This window comes from Tetrao urogallus, assembly GCF_951394365.1.
Source record: "Tetrao urogallus genome assembly, chromosome: 19".
Classification (NCBI taxonomy): Eukaryota; Metazoa; Chordata; class Aves; order Galliformes; family Phasianidae; genus Tetrao; species Tetrao urogallus.
The window spans coordinates 1979586-1999347 of NC_136832.1; the positions used below are offsets into that span (position 1 = coordinate 1979586).

At 49.2% G+C, this 19762-nt stretch overlaps 1 protein-coding gene across 1 annotated transcript in view; it reads left to right on the forward strand.

Annotated features, from left to right (window-relative positions):
• Positions 1-3792: 3792 nt before the first annotated feature.
• The window catches only part of NSMF (NMDA receptor synaptonuclear signaling and neuronal migration factor), a gene marked incomplete at both ends in the record, with an annotated part of 39494 nt that continues 23524 nt past the window's right edge, over positions 3793-19762 (forward strand). Inside the window, 2 exons of the mRNA XM_079544823.1 lie at positions 3793-3899; positions 11253-11314. Of these exons, the coding sequence (XP_079400949.1) occupies positions 3793-3899; positions 11253-11314 (169 nt within the window). The remainder of the gene's footprint in view (positions 3900-11252; positions 11315-19762) is intronic.

Consider the following 19762-nt stretch of genomic DNA (forward strand, 5'->3'; position numbering starts at 1 on the left):
ATAACCCCAAACCCTTCCTATTTGTTACCTTGCAGCTCTCAGACATGGAGGCTGCCATGCACAGTGGTTACATGCTAAATTATGTAATTAAATTATGTCACCTGGGTTCCTCATCCTGAGCACTTCAGTGAGTGCCACTTCAGCCTGGTGAATTTGTACTCTTTGGTTTGGCTATTTTTTCCTCAACTTCCTCAGCAGGCAGCTTGAATGTAAGTCAAATCCCATGTCCTTATACAGAACTTTGGCACAGCACTTCTCAGAGCTTGTCCTCACTGACTAAGGTTGCAAAACATCCACTTTGTTCTTTTTTTTGTTCCCACCTTGCCTCCTGCGAGAGCTCTTGTTGCACCATGGCCAACTTCTGACTCGCCAGCAGGGTTTCTGTGCTCCATGTGTTTGAGGACTATTTATTATTATTTGGTTTTGCTTTTTGTCAGTGGTTTATGTAACTGTTTTTTGCTTGCCTTATTTCCATTTTATGTTATTTTATTTTTAATTTAAATGGTCAGGTCACTCATTCTTTTGCTCATTTAGACAAAAATTACTTTTCTAAGCATTAGAAGACTGCAACCTTAATATCTGAAGGTCATCGGCCCTTCTCATCTTAGACCTAACAACGCATAGGATTCAGGATCTCATATTAGACTAATACATGTTTTTTGGTTTGCAAGGATTCTGTGATACCAGGCTTTTCAAGCATGACACACTTATGTAGATAAAAAATCATCAGTGGCTAGGATGAATTTTGCCTGTATCAGGTTTGGAATGTTTCATTTTCACCAGTGGAAGGAGGAGAGCATTTCTCTGACAAGCTATGATTGTTTTTGAAGCAGTTTTGGGGTGTGCTCCCCTAGCATGGAGCAAGCTCAGCAGGGAGCCCCACCAGAGGAGGGTTGGGGTACGGGCACAGGGACTGTGATGCTCCCTGCCTCCTCGGCCTGTTTGCCTACATGCATCTGGAAGGCCTGTTGCCATGGAGAAGTGATGGGGAACTGTCTGCCTGGCTCGCCTGACTCTTTTCCTAGCACGAAGTAAAGGCATTTCGCCAGCTTTAATGAGCTGTAGGCGCTTGGCACAATGGCTGCATCCCCATCTTTCTCACACTGGGCTGCCTGAACCCCCAGATACCAGGAGAAACCTGAAAGCAGAGAGGAAACCCAAAGTGCAGGTGGGGGAAGGGAGCAGAGCGCAAGATGGAAACTGCAGGGAGATGGGGCAGTGCCTGCAGGGGCCAAGGAGTGATGGAGCAGGGCCCTCCGAAGGGGTGCACAGGCACTGGGTATGAATTGCAACAAGAGAAATTGTGATCAGTCAAGAAGAAAGGCCTTCTCTGTGAGAGTGGCATAGCACTGAGATGGACACTGGAGATCTCCAAAATCCAAAGATCCAGCCAAGCTCTGAGCAGTGCCTTGAGGTGAGCCCTGCACTGAGGCTTGCTGAGTGATGGATGAGGGCATCTGAAAGAGCTCCCAGAGGAGCACAGGTGAGAGATACTGGCCTGCAAGTGGGGTGAAGGTGGAGGCATCCTTCTCTTACATTTTGGAACTGACAGTACTGAGCACTGCTTCGCTCACTGTAACCAACTGCATGGTTCACATACACAGCAGTGGTTTTTTTAAGGAGTTCCCTAAAAACAAATGGATTCTCTCTTACTTTCTGTTGGAGAAACACTTTGGTGTACAAAAAATAAAAATAAAAAATTAGGGGGGGTGGCTTATTAGATGTTTAGATGTTAGATGTTTAATGGGGCTCTTCTTCTGTGAGAAGAAATCCAGTACATTGATGCTGGGTCTTGTTTTGGATCCGAACCATATCACTGATGGGAACTTCAGGGTGTTCCCATGTAGATCTGGGGGGGATTATGTCAGGGTTAGAGTAGAAAGGTCTGTTGATTTTCTTCTTTTTTTGAACAGCATTTTCTACCACAGGCAAAATACTTAAATATTATGGAATAAAGAGCATTTTTTCCTCCAGTTATTTGGTAAAAAGAAAAGTGGGGGTAAGCACAGTAAAAGGCTTGGGCTGTGGCAGTGTGTGCACCTCCAGATGGCTGTTTGTGGCAGGGCTAATAAGGCTGGGCACTGAGTTACACAGGCAGCTCTACCATCCTCACTTCCAGCACACAGGACTGAGGCTGAGGACCTGCCCTAACTGCTCTCTGATATTAGCACATCGCAGCGAGATTATAGCATTTATCACCTCATCACTTAGTTTGTCACTGGGTAACAGCTGAGCCCTGCTCATCCTGCTCAGGCTGCAAACCCCATGGGACGAGCAATGTCAGTGTGGGCAGCCCTGACAAGTGAGCAGGGCACGGTGACCAGCTCTGCCGGTGGCAGTGATGGAGAGGCTGATGCCATTTAGCACCTCTCCTTCAGTCTAAACTAAAAAGCAGGGTGATATCTTCATTCTACACACGGGGAACTTTTTCTCTCACAGCTGGTATCCAAGCAGAGATGCATTTCTGCAGGTTTGCTATTCATGGTGCTTTGTGTGATAAAACCCAGGCAGTGAGATTCTTGTGTCCGTACACAGCAGAGCAGTTGGGTTTTCTGCTCTCTAAATGACTTGCTTTGCTTTCCAAGTTGTAGATTAATAGAACCAAATAGTTACAAAAACTCTTCAAGAAATTAAGATAAGTCTGTGTTGATTCCCCTCGCTGCAAGACATCGAGGCCGTGGAGCGGGTTCAAAGAAGGGCGACAAAGCTGGTGAGGGGTCTGGAGCACAGGGCTGATGAGGAGCAGCTGAAGGAGCTGGGAATGTTCAGCCTGGAGAAGAGGAGCTCAGGGGGGACCTCACTGCTCTCTGTAACTGCCTGAAGGGAGGTTGTTGTGAGCTGGGGGTCGGCCTCTTCTCTCGTGTAACCGGTGATAGAACTAGAGGGAACGGCTTCAAGCTGCACCAGGGCAGATTTAGGCTGGATGCTAGGAAATACCACTTTTCTGAAAGAGTGTTCAGGCCCTGGAATGGGCAGCCCAGGGAGGTGGTGGAGTCAGCGACCCTGACGGGGCTCAAAGAAAGATTGGATTTTGTGTTGAGGGACGTGGTTTAGTGAGCACTATTGGTGATAGGTGGATGGTTGGACTGGATGATCTTAAAGGTCTTTTCCAACCTTGGTGATTCCGTGATTCTGTTTTCCAGATTTTCCATCTCTGCCATAAAAGCTCTCTGACGGGCAGTGAGCCAGTGACACCTAGGTGAAGAAAAAGCAAGGCAGAATATCCTGAGTTGGAAAGGATCTATAAGGATCATGGAGTCCAACTCCTGGCTCCACACAGGACACCCAAAGGTCAGACCATACGTTGGAGAGCGTTGCCCAGCCGCTCCTTGAGCTCTGCCAGGGGCCACGAGCAGCCCTCAGGGGAGGCTGCCGCAGTGCCCGATCACCTTCTCGGTGGTTGACCTTTTCCTCAGCAGCTTCAGGTTCCACCGCTGTCACCAGAGAGCCCACCAGCGCCTGCCCGCCCTCGGAGCGCTTTGCAACCGAGCAGCGTTAAACCCGACGGCGCGCACCGCCTCACCTCAGCGCAGCTCCGCGCCCCTTCGGGCCGCCCGCCATGATGTCAGGAGGCGGGGGCGGAGGAGGGAGCCGGCGGCCAAATATAGCGGCGCTTCCTGGGCGGCCGGCCGCGCCCCGGCCCTCCCTCCTGCCGCAGTCAATGAGCAGGCAGCGGCCGCGGCGGAGAGCCGCACTCGCCGGGGGCAGCGGGGCGGCATGGCGGGGCGCTGAGCGCGGGGAGCGGCCCGGCACCCGGCCCCGCCGCGGCATGGGCGGCCTCGGGCTCGTGCGATGAGCGCTCCTCCGGCAGTCATCCCCCGCGCGAATATGGGCACAGCCGTGTCCAAAAGGAAGACGCTGAGGAACGAGGCCATGTCGTCGGTGGCGGCCAAAGTGAGGTGGGTGGTGGGATGGGGGTGGGGGGCGCGTCCCCACGAAGGCGGCTCGGCGGACCCCGCCCGGCGCTGAGCCGTGTGTGCGGGTCACCGCTGCGCCCGCACCGTCCGAGGCTCCGGCAGAGCGGAGCTCTGGGGCTTCGCAAACCGTCGGTCTGCTGGCCGGCTTTTAATCGGCTGAAATGCCATCTGTGCGCCCGGGGGCAGCGTTCCTTAAGGGCTCCCGTTCTGCTGTGTGGGAAACCTGCTGCGGGAGCATCCCTCAGCCCTGGGAAACACGCTGCAGAACCCATCGGATCTGCCCGCTTCTGCAGTGCCCGGAGCCGCCGTGCTGAGCAGTGAGAGGTTTGGGTTCTGTGGCTGTGGGTCCTGTCGTGCTTTTGTGCTTGCCTTACAGCGTAGGGTTTCGCTGACTGTGCTTGTAGCCCGTGGTGCTTATGAGTGTCAGGCGTAGGACATCCTACAAAAACGTGTTGGTGGGTGACCGTGCCTCGGTTCACAAAGCCATCGTGGAGGAGCTCTGCCCATTGCTGGGCAGGACGGACTCGACCCTCCTGCCTCACTGCAGCTGGGTGTCAGGGCATGGAGCAGCTCTTCAGGGTCCCTTCCAGCACAGCTGCGTGCTGGGCAGGTCTGTCCGGGGCTTTGCTACATCCAGATGAGCTCTGTGCTGCTGGGGAAAAAGGGAAGAAATAAACTTTTCAGCTGCGTTATGTAACCTCCTTTGTGTCAGACAGAATTGCTTCGGAACAGCCTGGAGTGGTGTGTAGGGCTTGATCTGTGCTGCCGAGAGATCCGTCACCTCTGTGAGGCTGGGGCTCAGCATTATGGCATCTCGCTGTCCATGGAAGGTCTGAGGGCTTGAAGGGAGCACCACCAAAGCTGTCTGTGCGGTGCTGTCCTTTTGTGTTGTCAATTCTGGAGTGTATCTGGAGAAAGCTGTCGAGGCAGAACGCGGAACGTCTCCCCACGTTGCAGTGTGCTGTGTTCATCGCTGAAAACCTGAGCGCTTTCGGTGGTGTTCAGAGGTTCGGCAGTGAGATTCTTTTTGGCAGATGTCAGCCAGGTGGTTGGAAAGAAATGACATAAAATGCACCTTGAGTGCTGTAATGGGGCTCTGGGTGTACGATTAGGCAGTCAGGCACACAAACAGCATATTCTGTAACAGGCGAGAAGATTTCAAGTGGTAGTGTGGGTGTTTGAGAGCAGCTAGCGCATTTGGAATGCAACTGCCCACATCAGGATGGGCACACTACTCGTGTAGTGTGAAATCTGCAGAGTTCAGGTTCTGGTTTGCTATGTGTGTACTGCAGCTACTGACAGGCGGCTGCTGCTGCTGCGTGGGAGCTCGGAGGTGTCTGGTAGGGGTGTGAGTCGTGTGCTTTGACCAGAGGGGTTGGGAGGGTGGGCTGTGAAACATGAAGTCCCTGAGGGGTGGTCAGGCTGGCCGTTATGCAGTGCTGCTCTGTCCAGCTGAATGAATGTCCAATTGAAGAAGCCTTTGGGGAGGGCAGGGAACACGGAGCTCCTTGTGTTGCTCCTTTGTGTGAAGGTGGTGCTGGTGGGGAGCAAGCACTGCTGGTTTGGCTCTTACATGCACGTGTCAGCCTCTGCCTCGTGCAGTCACAGCCATCCTCAGCATTTCTACAGCAGACAGCATCCACCTGCTGGAAGGTTTCTCCAAGCTTCCCAGTGCACATTGTCTCTTCTCCTCTGCCCTGGGTCCTCCTGCATCCCACATGTCCTCATCTCATTTCTTTACAGAGAGGGCTTTGCAGGATGGTAGGTAAGGCACACAGATATGCTGCTCTGCCCTTCCCCAGAGGGCTGGGGGCTTGGATCACCTGCGTGGGTAATGCTGCTGTGATGATCTGGCCCCCCTCAGTTTCATGTAGGCAGTTTTGGGGCCTTGCATTTATGCTGCAGGGTGAGATGCTCTGGGATTATTTCCCAGCACCTCTTGAGCTCTGCTGTTCGTATTTCACCTGGGGCAGGTGACTTTTTGAAAGGAAAAAATCGCATCCTGAAATGCACTGCAAGTCCAAGCAGCTGCTGATGTATTTTTATTGCATGCAGCTGGAGTGTGTGTGCACATTAGCCCCTCTTACTGAACGGGGAGCATTGTTTGTTTGCTGCTGTGAGGGATGTGATCCAAGCAGAAGGTGCACGCGCCCAAGCTTCTTCAATTAAAATCTCTGCAGAGTGCTCAGGGGATCACCTGTCCCAGGAGAATTCATTAAGCTCCACACAATGTGTTGTGTGTTAGGACTTTTACATAGCTCCTCAAAAATAATGGCATAGTTGCTCTGCGTTAGAATCACTGAGGGCATCCATGCTGCTGTGTCTTCGGTTTCTGCTGTCCTGTCCTCTCCTGAGGAAGCTGCAGCACACAGCTCCAGTCCCGCACCCTGAAAGTGATGCTGGCTCAGCGGCATTGCTTTGCTCAGATTTTAATCGTGTGGCTGTGAGATCTTGCTGTCGTGCTCTGTCTTTTCATGTGTGTGCTTTTTTTTGCCTTGCAGCTCCCGGGGCATGCCTGCGGATGGCAGGGATGTGTCCTTGTCCTTGCATTGTGACCTTGGTGCTGCCCCTCTGCCAGCAGCTCTGGCTGCTGTGCTTTGGGTGTCTGCATGTTCCCATCAGACCCGAGAAGCATCGGACACGCTCTCCTTGGCTTCCTCAGCTTGCTTTCAAGGGCAGAGATGAACCAAAGCCTTTAGAAATGGCTCTCTCTGTCCTCACTGCCTTTAGCCCTACAGAACGATGCTGACATCCCAGATGTGGCAATAAACTGCAGCTCCACTTGGTATTTCTCTGATTTGTAGCTTTCCTGTGGGGAGTGCAGCAGTGCTTGTAGAGGACACGAGGCTTCTGCTGGATGTTCCAGAACTTCTCCTTGACGTAGTTATCACGGGACATGTGTGAATTGAGTATGTGCTTTATCTGACACCGAAGTGTCAGGACTTTGGTGTTTGCCCCTTGCAGAAAGGAGAATCCTGCCTTGCTCCCCCTTTGCTGACTGTTGAGGCCATAGGATGGTTTAAAACAAGTCCACAAAGGCTCAGAAAGTGTCTGTCTTGTGCTGACAAAATACCGAGATACCCAAATGCACTCCTTACCTCAGGTTTCTTACTGTCGAGTCATTTCTGGCTTAGGTCGGGGTTCTTAGTGGAGTCTGGATTCCTTTTTTCTGCTTGTGAATTTTCCCGTGGATGGTATGAACTCCCATGTTTTGATTACCTGCTCTGTTCTCTCTCCTCCTGTCAGAGCTTTGTAAATATAAATTCCTCCGAGACGGTGCAAACTTTGACTTCAGGATCTCAGCAGTGGTTTTCCTTTTCCCGAGAGTGACAGTTTTTCTGTTACTTAGCTATTGCAGGCCAACTTTTGTCAGCATGGTGCCGACGTGGGGTTTAACCACTGTGAGCATCAGTGGTTTCTGTGTGATGGAGCTGCTAAGGATGGACATGCTGTGGTGCTCCCAGGGCTGCTGTTGGATGTAAGTCCCAATGGTGCAGGGCTGTCTTACTCCTGTTTTTCTGATGCCCAGCACTGTGACATGCTGTCACAGCAGATTCCTGCAGCACCTCCTGAGCACTACTTCTGAACATGCACGAGAAGGTGTGCTTTTCTCTTTCAGTACAATACTTCTGAGTACTCTGACTTTTGCTTATCCTGCTGCAGTGCTCAAAATGGAGTTACCACAGTGCTTTCATGTATTTCTGAGTGTTTCAATACACATTTTTTAGCTTACTTCAGTGTCAGTTTAGAGGAGTGCATAAATTTGTGTGCATCAATTTCCCGTAGCTGCCAGTACACATCAAGGCTCCTTTTATCCTGTTGATGTGATTATTGCAGAGACATAAAGGCTATTCCACACTCATCATGCTGTAATTGATATCTCTGTTATTTGGCGGCTTTCCTCCTTCTAGCAAATGTTTGTCTAAACCTTCTCTGCTTCTCTGCCAGATCTCAGTCTTCCATGCACGGCTCCAGCCCTGACACCAGCACTGTGAGTGCTGAGAGATGACTGCAGAAGGGCAGCTTCCTTTGCCTGCGTTGTCCCACCCCACCCTCTGCACTCTGGAAGTAGTTCTGTTGGAGGAGAAGCTAAAGAAGACGGTAGTGTTTCCTCTGGGGCACAGGCAGCATTCTCCTTGCTGGTGGCACTCAGTAGCTCAGTACACCGAGGCAGTGGGTTCTGGTTGATGTCTGGTTACATCAAACTGTACTGACTGCGTTATGTGCAGGTCTGGTCTGTCACCAAAATGAAAACCTTCCTCTAGATGAGTCAGGGCTGAACTTGTGGCATCAGCTGATTGCCTCTCAGTAGCTACCTGCTCATTTGTATGCTGCTTTCACAGTGTCACACGCACAGGGCTATAGCTCATCTCCTTGTGTCCATGTAAGGCACCTTGCACTTCATCTCACTCGTCTGAAACAAGTTTCTTTTTTCCTTCTCTTACAAGTTAAATCATATGTCTCTTTCCAGCCCAGCAGAAGGGTTACTGTCCAGAGCCATCAGAGGGATTGATGGGCTTTTTTGGCTGTAGCGGTTAAGACACAGAATAGAGCAGTTACCAGCTGCTTGAGTTTTGCTCTGCTTTATTTCAATCATGTCAGCACATAGCCAGGGAGGGTGAATGGCACATTAATGATGCTGGCAGGTGCTGGCAAACTGGGGTGAGTGAGCACAGCGAGGGCAGGGAAGGAGGACAGGAGGCTTGGCAAGGTGAGGCCAGGCATAAGGAACGAGTGTGGCCATCCGAGTGCCCTTGGCAAGAGGCATGTGTGGGCATCTGTGGGAGATCTGCTGAGACACAGCCTCAGCGGCACTTGAGAGGCAGAAATGTAGAAGGGAACCACTGAGATAATAGGCAAACAATTAGTCTGGAGTTTGCAGTGCAATTGGCTGGAAAACCCCCATTGCACATTGTGCTTTGCAGGCTTCGCTGGCTTATTAACTGTCACTGGAGAGCTGTGATCAGGCATTCAGGGCTGTTTGCTCTTAGGCTGACCAGCAGCATGAAGAGCAGTGCAGTGGGATGGCAGGGACGGTGCTGTGGGCTCAGCTGGTGTTGGCAGCATGTTTCTGAGTAGCCCCGTGCTTCTGCTCTTTGAGGAGAGGGCTGAGATGTTGGGATCTGGCCTGCAAGGTTCTGCCCTGCTGCCCCGTCTGCTGGGGATGAGAAGGGGGAGGCTGGAGGCTCTGCAGCACCTCTGAGCTCGGGCTCTGGATGACTGTTTTTGCTTAGAATGAGAGGGATGGAGTGCAGCAGTGCTCCTCTGGCCCATCATTTGTACGTTGGGTCTTAACAAATGATTGGTGCTAATTTTTTGAGCATGGTTTGCAAGCTAAAGGTGAAGCCTTGGATCATGTTCTAAAGCAGACAGTTCTGCTTCAGGCATTGGTGGAGATGAATGGAGGAAAGCGATAGGTGCTCTTGGAGCTTTTGAACTAGCTACAAAATAAACTTTATCTTTGAATTTTAGAGTATCTTTTACTGCAAGCCCCTGTGCTCTCTCCCTGATACTTTTCTCATTATTATTTTCATCGATTAAGTGACTGATGTTGCTCTGGATAAACTTTGAAGCCTTTTTGGAGGATGTGTGTCCTGCTGTCTGGTGGAAGAGAGGCTGGAAGTCTCTAGCATAGCCTCCTGCTGCCGATGAGCCCAGTCCTGGCTTTTGGCTGAGCCTCTGCCCTTCTTTGCTGGGCTGCAGGAGCAGCTTCAGCTCTCAAGTTTTTCTTTGTTGCCCCAAGACCAAGTTCTGCATTTTGCTGAGACCAAAGGGTAGTGGATGCAAGGACGATTCGTGAGGTGCTGTTCTCCTGCCCAGGTGAACCATGACAGTTTGCTCCTTGCAGACTGCTGTGTTAGTTGTACAGCTCTTCCACATGACTGTGCATGACCGTCTCTGGGGGTGTGTAGGCTTTGGGCAATGCAATTTGGGCAGCTGGCTCCTCAGGCTGATGTTAGAAGTACATTAAGTACATTCTGGTCCCAGACAAGCAGGAACCTGGATAAAAGAAAAACCTCAGCGCTGCATGTGGCCTGTAATGATGCAGAAGGGTTAAACTTTTCTTCTTGCACAGCTGTAGCTGTGCTGCATCAGAGCTCTTCAGATTTGTCTGCGCTGAAGTTTAGCTCCAAAGAGACTAAATTGTTCTTTAATCTTTCACATCAATCCTCTTTAGCTGGCTGTGGTTGACAAATGCACTTCCCACTCCTTCCAGTTGTGGTCACTGAGAGGTACGTTGTACCTCCCTTTGGGAGGAGATGAGTGAAAGCAATGGGAGAAAATCCTGGCCACACAGGTTGAGATGTGCAGTGGTGTTGGGTAGCAAGGTGGAAGGTTGATTTGGAGGTCAAAGCTGCTTTCACTTAGACATGTAGCACCTTCTGGAGCTTAGTCTTTTATAGCATCTAGAACTGGGGTGGGATGTTTCGAGGCATGGAAAATCCTCCCAGTTGTCCCATGTCTTCCGCTCTTCCCCCACAAGAGCTGTCTGTGTGCTAGCAGGCTGAGTGCTTGGCTTGACTTACCAGGGAGGTGGGTGCCTGTTTGATCTTGCTGTTCGTGAGTCTCCACCCAGTATTTCTATGAGGGAATGCATGCCTTGACGTTTCCTTTCCTCTGTGGGTTAAACGCAGAGAGCTCCCAGGTTGGAATATTTGTAGTTTTGCTCTCTTGATGTGCAATAAGGTTTGAGCTCACCCTGCCTGGTTGAGCTGTAATATATTTCAGTAAAATCTCAGTCATTGATGGGACCTAAATCTATTGAAGAACAGCAAGAGGTTTTTATGGGTTGCCAGTGGTCCAAATACTGACGTTGTTGGTGCTGGATAATTTAGGGATCAGGCAGGTGAAATGGGTGTTAGCATTAATATCTAGGTATGATTGTTCACAAATAAGAGCACTTGTAACCGGAGTAGAAGACAGACTGGGGTGATGGTTGGGACTGGGATGGATTTCCTTCCCCTCAGAGCTGCAGGAGCTGTGATCGTGGTGCTTGGAGCTGTGATCCAGCTCCTAACTGGGAGATACAGGCACCGCAGAAACCAGGCCAAGTTGCACACGAGAGAATTTTTTTTTCTGTCTTACCACTGGTTTTGTCTGTTGTTTCCCTGCCAGGGTTGTAGTGCAACTCTGTTTAAGGAAATGCTTTGGCTGGGGAAAAACTGAGGTGTGTTAATAGAGGAGCTGCCACTGTGGCTTGTTTCAGTTGATGTCACCTGAAGCTGAGGGAAAGACAGCAGTGTGTGTTGAACTGTTCCTTCCTTCCTTGGAATTCAACCACTGTCCATCTCTTCTTTCTCTTACTGCTGCTGTCGGTGATGCTTGGATGCACAGAGCGGCAAGGGCTTTTGGAGAATACCTTTCACAAAATCATCCTGAAGGCAGAAATGGCTCAGGTAAGAGATGATGTACGTTGTTTTTGTCTGCATGTGCATGCACCCACTTCTGCCTTAGAATTAAAGTGTGTCGACTTACTTACTACAAAGGGCCAGTGTGAGATCCCAGCAGCGGAGGGGCTGGGGAGTCACCCTGTGGATCCGTGTGAAGCCCATGAGGAGAAAAGGCACTTTGGTGATTCAAGCATTGGGTGGCTGTGGGGACAAGCTCAGTTCCAGTGCATCCTGCCATAAATTTGCTCCTCGAGCTGATGTCCTTGGATGACACTTCAGCTGAAGAATGAAAAACTGCACTGCACGAGGCTTCTGCTCTGGTTTGTTACTCCTAGGTCTTGCTTTCACCGAGGAATAAAAAAAATATGAGTTGTGGTACATGAGTTGCTGTGCATAGTGTATGTGCAGCAATCTGTCTTTCCTGGTAGAGGTAACCTTTGGATTTCTTCCCGGGGTTTTCTTCAGCAGAGGTTAAAATGCAATTTGCCTTGTCAGGTTGAGCACACCAGCATGTGCTAGCTAATGTATTAATTTTTTAGACACAGAAACTGTCCCTGTCAGCCTGCAGTGGGTTCTGTTTGATGGGCTGGGGGCATCTGGGAGGGCTGTGTCTTCTCTATGAGGAAAGAAAACATTTTATGGATGTTAAATCCGCTGCAAAAGACTCCACAGAAAGTCTTGTGTGGATAAATATCAAGGTGTTCTGTAGTGTTGAACTCTTCCATGGAGATAAATGTATTAAATAGAATGCAACGTAGAGTCATGTTTACATCGTATGTAAACTGTATGTTTGTTTAGACCTGCACAAGTAGAAAATGCTTCTTACTCAAAGAGTAAGCCCAGTCACACTGGTGTATGTCAACCAGATGGAGTCCCAGCCTTTTTCTTTGGATCTGTTCTGATGACCTTCAAGTTGTCCTTGGCTGAACTGTGCTAAGTTTGAGAGTAGAAGAGCTTAAAGACAATATACTGCTGTTTTCTTTGAGATTTATATATTCTTTTCCTACAGCCTTAAGAAACTCCAGTGACACGTTACTTACTGAAAGTATTTGGTATAAGAATGACCCGTGGTGGTGAGGGAGGGAGAAGAGAGTAGGAGAAGGCTGGGGTTCAGAGCAGCTGAGATAGAGAGTCTGGTGAGGCAGAGGGGAGGTGAAGGTTGGACAGACTTCAGAGATGTTCCTGAATGGCAGCAAAAGCAGCCTTTATCAAGGCTATTTTTGCAGCTGTTTCTGTCCTTTCCTGCAGGGAAAGCAGGAATTCCCATTTGGATCCAAGTGAATTTAATTATCTTATACATAAGAACTGAGCAGAGAGAGGTTCACATGAATATATCAAAATCCTTTGTGGGATCCTTCAGCATTGAATGGGAAATAAATTAATAAAGCTCTCTAGAAATGAATCTGAATGTTTATAGAAAAGGGGGAAAAATAGTTTTAAAGTCATCTACTGAAATTCTGCAGCATACAGTCTAACAGTCTGTAGCATTTCTTTGTAACTAACTATGGGAGAATGGCTGCTCTCCTATAAAAATGTTGGACATAGAAAATCTGTCTCCCTTTTCTTCGTCCCAGTTGTGCAGTACGAGAGAAATCAGCTCTTTTCTTCCTGCAGAAATCCTGTGTGCCTCAGCACTGCTTTACGAGTTCCTGAACACTCCACCTTTGGCTCAGCAGAGTGTGAGCTGTGTGCTTAGCTTTGATCTGATGACTCCTACAGAACAAATGAAGGGTTCTCTGACATCAGTTGAGGATGGAGCACTTATCTTATCAGCTCAGGCTGCTCCAGCTCACCAGCTTGGCTGAAGGGAGCAGGGAAGAAGCAGTGTCGTGGCTGCACACACCCACTGGTATCCTGTAGTTAAATTCTCACTTGCATGTATGGGTGCAGAAAGCTCAGCATGCTGTAGAAATGAGTCCTGTGTGCCTGCTTCTAGCTGGCTCTTACTGTGAGTGTCTTTACCTGGTGACGTAGGTCTGCTTTCTGCTGTAGTAACCCCTGGTGTTTGTGGGGATGCTCCCTACAGTGCCAGCAGACTGCAGCTGGGATTAAGGCAGTACCCTAAAAGTGAATGGAAGGAGATAGGTCTGTGACCAGGTGTGAATCTGTTCTCCTGCTGCTTTAGCTGCTAATTTAGCTCCTAGGCAGAAAGGTAGAGCTGCCTGGTAACTGCTCAGGCAGGCACAGCAGACCCTCCATCTGCATGGAGATGCCACATGTGCAGAGGCTGCCTCAGCTTGCTTCATTTCTGCTGCATTTTGTTCTCTGAGGATCATCAGTTCTGCTTTGACTGTTTTAGAGTCCTTTGGAGGTAAAGAGGGTGGCAGGATGCTGCAAGGTGTAGCAGGAGAAGGGGAGGAGGAGTGTTTGTTGGTTACAGTTTCTGATTATTCCTGATAGGAGGCCTGAGAGCATCAGGTTTCAGAAATACTGCAATTAGCTCCAGGAGGTCTTCAGGGCGTTATCCTGGAGGAGGTTTCTCTGGGTGACTCAGGAGGAACATTTACCTCCTCTTCCATGCATGGCTCAGTGTGCTCTGACTGTTCTGTCTGGTTACTGCAGAGGTGGCAATATACCAATTTTCTTCCCTTTGTTTCCCTTTGGGATCAGGCTGGATTTGACCCCTTAGGACTGCTCAGTTGTTGTTGTTTTTTTCCTCCTGATCCTTAAGGTATTCAGAGGAATTCAGCAAAAAAGGAGGGTTGGGCTCTACTGTAGCTGACAGAGCATGGATCTGTTAAGGGAGCTGGATCTGTTAAGGACCAGGACATCTCCTGCTCCTCTGCTGGCCCTGTTCGATGCTGCTTTATTCATGCAGACTGAAGCTCTGGGAAGGCTCCCAGGAGGAGCACTCTCCCATGCTGAGCATTCATTCTAACTACAAGGCTGTTGTAAAGTCCTTGCTGGCTTTCTGATATATTCCCATCCTGTCTGTGGAATGGCTTTAGAGGAGGAATGTGTGCCCCTTGTGACAGGCTGAGAAGAAAGACAGGGAAGAGGACTGGAGTGTTGTAAAAGGTGAATGTAAAAAGGCTGGAGAGAGTCAAATGTATTAAAAAATAACGACTCAGGGTCTCACCAGTGCTCATGAGATGAAGAGTTCTAGAGATTACCAGAGTCCCCATCTCCCACCTTAGGTGTCAGAAGCCCATACTGAGATTTAGATTTCTTTATACCCATATATTGAAACTATGAGAAGTTGGCACGGGGGCAATGAAGTTGAACAATGGCAAATGGAGTGCTTGAGATATTCCTCCTGCATGGGGGGAGTGGCAGTACATGAGATGGGATTCAAGCAGAAGAGGAGATCCCAGCAAGTAAAATGTGTGCTCAGTGCTGCAGCGATGGTGGGCCTTGGGCCAGAGATGCCTGGCAGATCTTGACTCACGTTCACTGTGGTTATTAGCAAAAACAGCATGCTACTGGGAGAGCTTTGCATCAGCACAGACCAAAATTAATCATTACCTGAAAATGGAATAAACTTCATTTTTAAGTTCAAACAAGTCATCTGCACTTCTTCTCTTTATTCATCTGCGACATTTCAGCCATCTGTGGAAACAATGAAGATGTAGTGAGAAAGGAACAGCTCACAACCTTCCCCAAAGCAAACAGCAATGGATAATGCTGGCAGGAGAAAAGTGTTTGCTGATGCTGCTGTGCTTCATGCACACACTTCGCTGAAACAACTGCTGGTGTTTGCACCCTGGCTGTTGTCACTTCAGAGGAGTGGGTGTGAGTGTGTGGAAGGGAGCAGCCATGCAGCAGGAAGGTTTTTCGTGCTGTTAGGAACTCACAGTGAGCTTGAGAAGTTCCAGCACAAGGCTTTGCACGGCCTTGGGTCAGAGGAGTGCTCTGAGGGCTGGGCTTTTGATGAAGCCAGGGTGGTGGGACTGCAGCTACCACATGGTCTCCAAGGGATCTTCAGTTCTCCAATGTCCAGACTGTGGAGCTGCAGGTGGGTACTGACTCAAGGTAAGCAGCAGCCTGCCTTTTCTCCGTGGAGACTTACCCTATCCTGGGGTGGATCCCGACAGTGGGTCTGGCCCAGCTGCTCCAGTGCATCCCTGTGCAACCTGGATTCAGTCCGTCAAAGGGAAGCAGCATCTCGCCTCAGGGCTTCAGGCTGCTTCCAGCCTCAAACAGCACAGGTATGGTGTGGAGGTGTCCTCAAACCCACTGCAGAATGTGCTGGTTGTGAAATGAGCAGGAGCGTAGGCTGGGGTGTTACCATGGGAATGCTGAGGTGGTGGAAGCTGCCTTTTGCTCTGTTGGGTCCTGCCTCGCAGGAGCAGTTTTGTCTGCTCACATTAATGTTGCAGGCCAATCTCAAAGGTTGTTGGGAGAGTAATGGTGAGGTACAATGCCAACAGCATCTTCGGCAGTTTGTCGCTCAGAAGTCTAATTGGAACAACTCTGTCACATTTAAGTGACCGCCTGTTTTCTCAGAGCTGCTCCCTTGCTGAAGCAGGCCCTGCCTTTTCTCTGTGAGATGCCTTCCTCAGGAGCTATGGGGTCAGAGTGCCTGCTAAGCTGACAGTGGGGCTGACTTGGTCAGGCCTTGGAGACCCCATAGTGAGCACTGTGCTCATCACAGCAGTGCTGCTCCTGTCACCTCTAACGAGCTGCTGAGCAGCTTCTGAACTGTGAAAACACCTCTGTGACTTTTTAGAAAATGATCTGTTTCCATTTTTATCTATGTCCTTGCCTCATGTTTCAGTATTTGGAATAAATTGCCTGGGTTTGCACTGGGGGGAGCTTTGCATTGCAACTGGAATGCTCTCTCTGTGCCCCATTGGGAAGAGGAGAAGATGACCTGGCAGTGTCATAGCAGACCTGGGGCAGTGGCAGACACATGGGATGAATGAGAACTGAAACTGAGGGAGAAACTGTTCAGCCTCGCTCTTTGAAAAGCTGTTCTTTATTTGCAGTGCACCCATCTGCTCCTTCATTGAGGGCATCACCTGGACTCCTACCAGTGTGAAATAAAAATAATTAAAAAAAAAACACACACACACACAGACCACAAACACTTCAATTTCATTTCTCCTAGTGGGAACAATAATGCAAAGCCTACATCTGTGCCTTTATCTTCAGTGGCCGAGGCAGTCCTTTCATTTAATGTTGGTACTTAAAAATGAAGAAGCATCATGTGCAAAGAGCTCTTGCTGAGGTGGGGCAGGGAAGAGGAAATTGGCTCTGAAATGCACTTCTCTGAGGTGACAGATGCATTTTTTTAATGGGATTTCTCTAGGTTCCCCTTTGCCGCTTTGTTTCTGGTGCTGGAGCAGAGGTTTTACATCTAAGTGCTTTGATCATCCGTTTGGCTGCTAAATGCAGTAATAAATTTGGGTCTTTTTTAAAAGCCTTATGGCTGTAATTCTGCCTTGATTTATAAACTTCTCATCCGATGGGGCTACAGAGCAGTCTGCATCAGGCATGAGCTTGGCTTGGTGATCCCTACTGTTGTGAATGGGCATCACTCAGCTGAGGCTTATCCCAGTGTGTTACCTCTTCACTAGAAATGCTGCAAGAGGGAAAGAAAATGCAGAAGCCATTAGCAATTAGTTACCTGGGTCAGAGCACTGCACTCGAGATAGTTGCTGAATGCACAGGAATGTATTGTAATTAAGTGCCTAATGATCAGAAACTAAATGCACCACAAATATGGATTCTTTCTCTCCCAAGGCATTGCTGGTTAACTGGTACAGATCAGCACTGCTGTCAGTGGTCCTCTTTGATACCTGTGCTCTAATGGCTGTGTTGGGCAGGGCTGTGTGCAAGATGGAGAAAGAGCAACATGAGAACGAAGGGAAGCAGAGTGGCTGCAGCCAGGCAGAGGGTGCTAACAGCAGGCTGCTTCAGCTGGCTCACGGGAGGCAATTCCACTCACTGCAGAAGTCCCCTGTTAATGTTTGAGCTCTCTGAACTGGACATCCCTGTGCCTCAGGTTTCATTCAGTGTCAATCTCTTGACCAGCTGGACTTCTTTCCTAGCAGGAACAACCTATCAACCTTAAACGCCGAGGTGTAAACAGCTCTGGTGTTTTGGCAGCGCCTGAATCCAATTCTCTGCAAGGACAGATGAGGGAATCGTAGAATCATAGAACGGCCTGGGTTGCAAAGGAGCACAATGCTCATCTCATTTCAACTCCCTGCTGTGTGCAGGTCGCCAACCAGCAGCCCAGGCTGCCCAGAGCCACATCCAGCCTGGCCTGGGATGCCTGCAGGGATGGGGCATCCACAGCCTCCTTGGGCAACCTGTTCCACTTTTCCCTGATGACATCTCTGGGCTGCCGGCGTGCATGAATGCGTAGGTGGGAACTCTCTGAAGTGACTGCAGGATCAATTCAGGGGCCAAGAATTCATTACAAAGAATGTTTGATATTATTTTTTTAATCCTTTCATAGCGATTTATTTCTGTAGATATATTCTTTATTAACCAGAAGCCTTGAGTAAAGCTTCACGTTGCCTTTGCACACAAAGTTGCTTCTCCAACATACAGGCACTGAAGATGCTAAATTACTGAAAATAAATAATTATCCAGTTGTTAGGAAGAGGAGACTTACTGGTGTGGTGGCTGACTTTTCACCTTGAAAACTCCTGGATAAGAACAAGTCAGTACAGCTCGAGAAAGGAGCAGGTAAGGTAGGAAGAAAGTCCTGTAGGCTAGATTGGACAGGTTGTCAGATGCATCCAGTCAAGAGCTGTAAAGCTGCTGTGATTTCTGTAAGAAGTTGACTCTTACTCGAAACCTGCCTTATCCCTTTCACATGTCTGTTCATTTCGTGGAGCCCAAGCAGATCTCAGTGCTTACGAAGCTAAGATTGGAATCGATCTGTCTGCACTGGCAATTGTCAGCATTTTAGAGCTGCTGTACTGTGGGCACTTTGTTCCCTCTGTGAGTGGAGGTGTAGGAACCTAAATAAAAGACTTCAGGGCTCAGACTTTTTACAGTACCGTTTGCCTTTGGATACCAGAGCTTGGAACTCAAACAGTTGTTTATTTTTTATTCTTTATTTTCTTTGAAGCACGTTATTATGCATAAAGTGCATAATCCCATGTCTTTGCTCTCATGTTGCTGTACATCCTCAACAGAAGTATTCATTTTAGGAGGAGTGGAGGCAGCCATCAGCCACTGTTACGTGGTGCATTAAAAATATGTAGCGTCATGATGCCTGCACAGATTAGTAAGTTTGACAAGATGAGGTAAGCATCTAGAGCTGGCCTTTGTTTTTAATTTTAAAAATTGATGTCCTTGGCTCTGTTACCCAGCAGAGGTTTTGGCATATCCTGAAGAGCTATATGCTCGTGTTTTCCCAAGACGTGCCCTCTCTAGAGCACAGTTAGATGTAGAGCTGGAGAGGATCTGAGTCATTGGAGAATAAAGTCGGTGTCGTGCTGCAGGCAGGGCTCTATGGCCAAGCTGCTGAATGACAGCTGGTGGAGCAGCTTCTTCCACTTGAATGGAAGAAAATGTTCTGGTGGTGGCCCATGTGGTCTGTGTGACTCTGCTCCTCCTTTCTGTGCCCAGAGCAATGGGTGAGGAGACCACTGCCTGCCTCTTGTTTCATTGGGGTGATCTCAAAGAGTTGCACTGCCCCTCGCTACACTTAGGCACATGTTTTGGACACCATGTGAAATCTGGGAAGATATCAGCAGCTATGGGATCAAGAGGCACAGATCTTCCTTTAGGGCTCCCGTAGGCTCCTTCTGGTCAGCTGAAGCAGCGACCCACGCAGCTGCCAGCTGCTGAGTCTGGAGACTGTAAGACTTTGCTAGGAGACAAGTGAGACAGAGCTGAGTCGCGTCAGCCCGAAGCATCCTGACAGTCACTTCTGGAGCAGAGTGGCTGGAGATGTGCTTATCTCCCTGTGGCGGTGGAGGAAGTTGTATCTCAAGCAGAAAAATGAGATAAGTGTGACACACTGCTGGTACCAGATAAATTCAGCTCAGTCTCAGCTGCAGGAGAGGTCCTTGGTGATGGGGGCACAATCCAGGCTGGGCTTCACATTCAAAAGCTGATGCTGTACATCCTCACCTTGGGAGAGCTCCTATCTGAGCAGCACAGGAGTGCTTTATAGGAAGCAGAATGTGGCAGCAGTGTCGGGTCTGTGTTGCACACTGAGAGCAGACGAGGACGAGGTAGGTTGTCTTCTCCTCCCTCATCTTTCCATGGCCAGCCACAAGGTAGCCAAACCTCAGATTGCTGCCCATTCCTTCCAGGTCAGGAAGAATGGTCCTTAAATATCTCATGAAGTAAAGGCTTGGGGTTGCTTTCCATCTGTTTGTAACAATGCTGTCTGTGCTGGACACTAATGATTCTGTTTTTTCTGGGGTAGTAGTCACATGCATAATGCATTCCCTGCTGAGCCTTTTTAGCCGTCCCCTAGCTGCTTCCCATCTGAAGGGAAGTGTAAGAGGTAATTAGCAGCCACTTGAAAAAAGGATTAGCAGG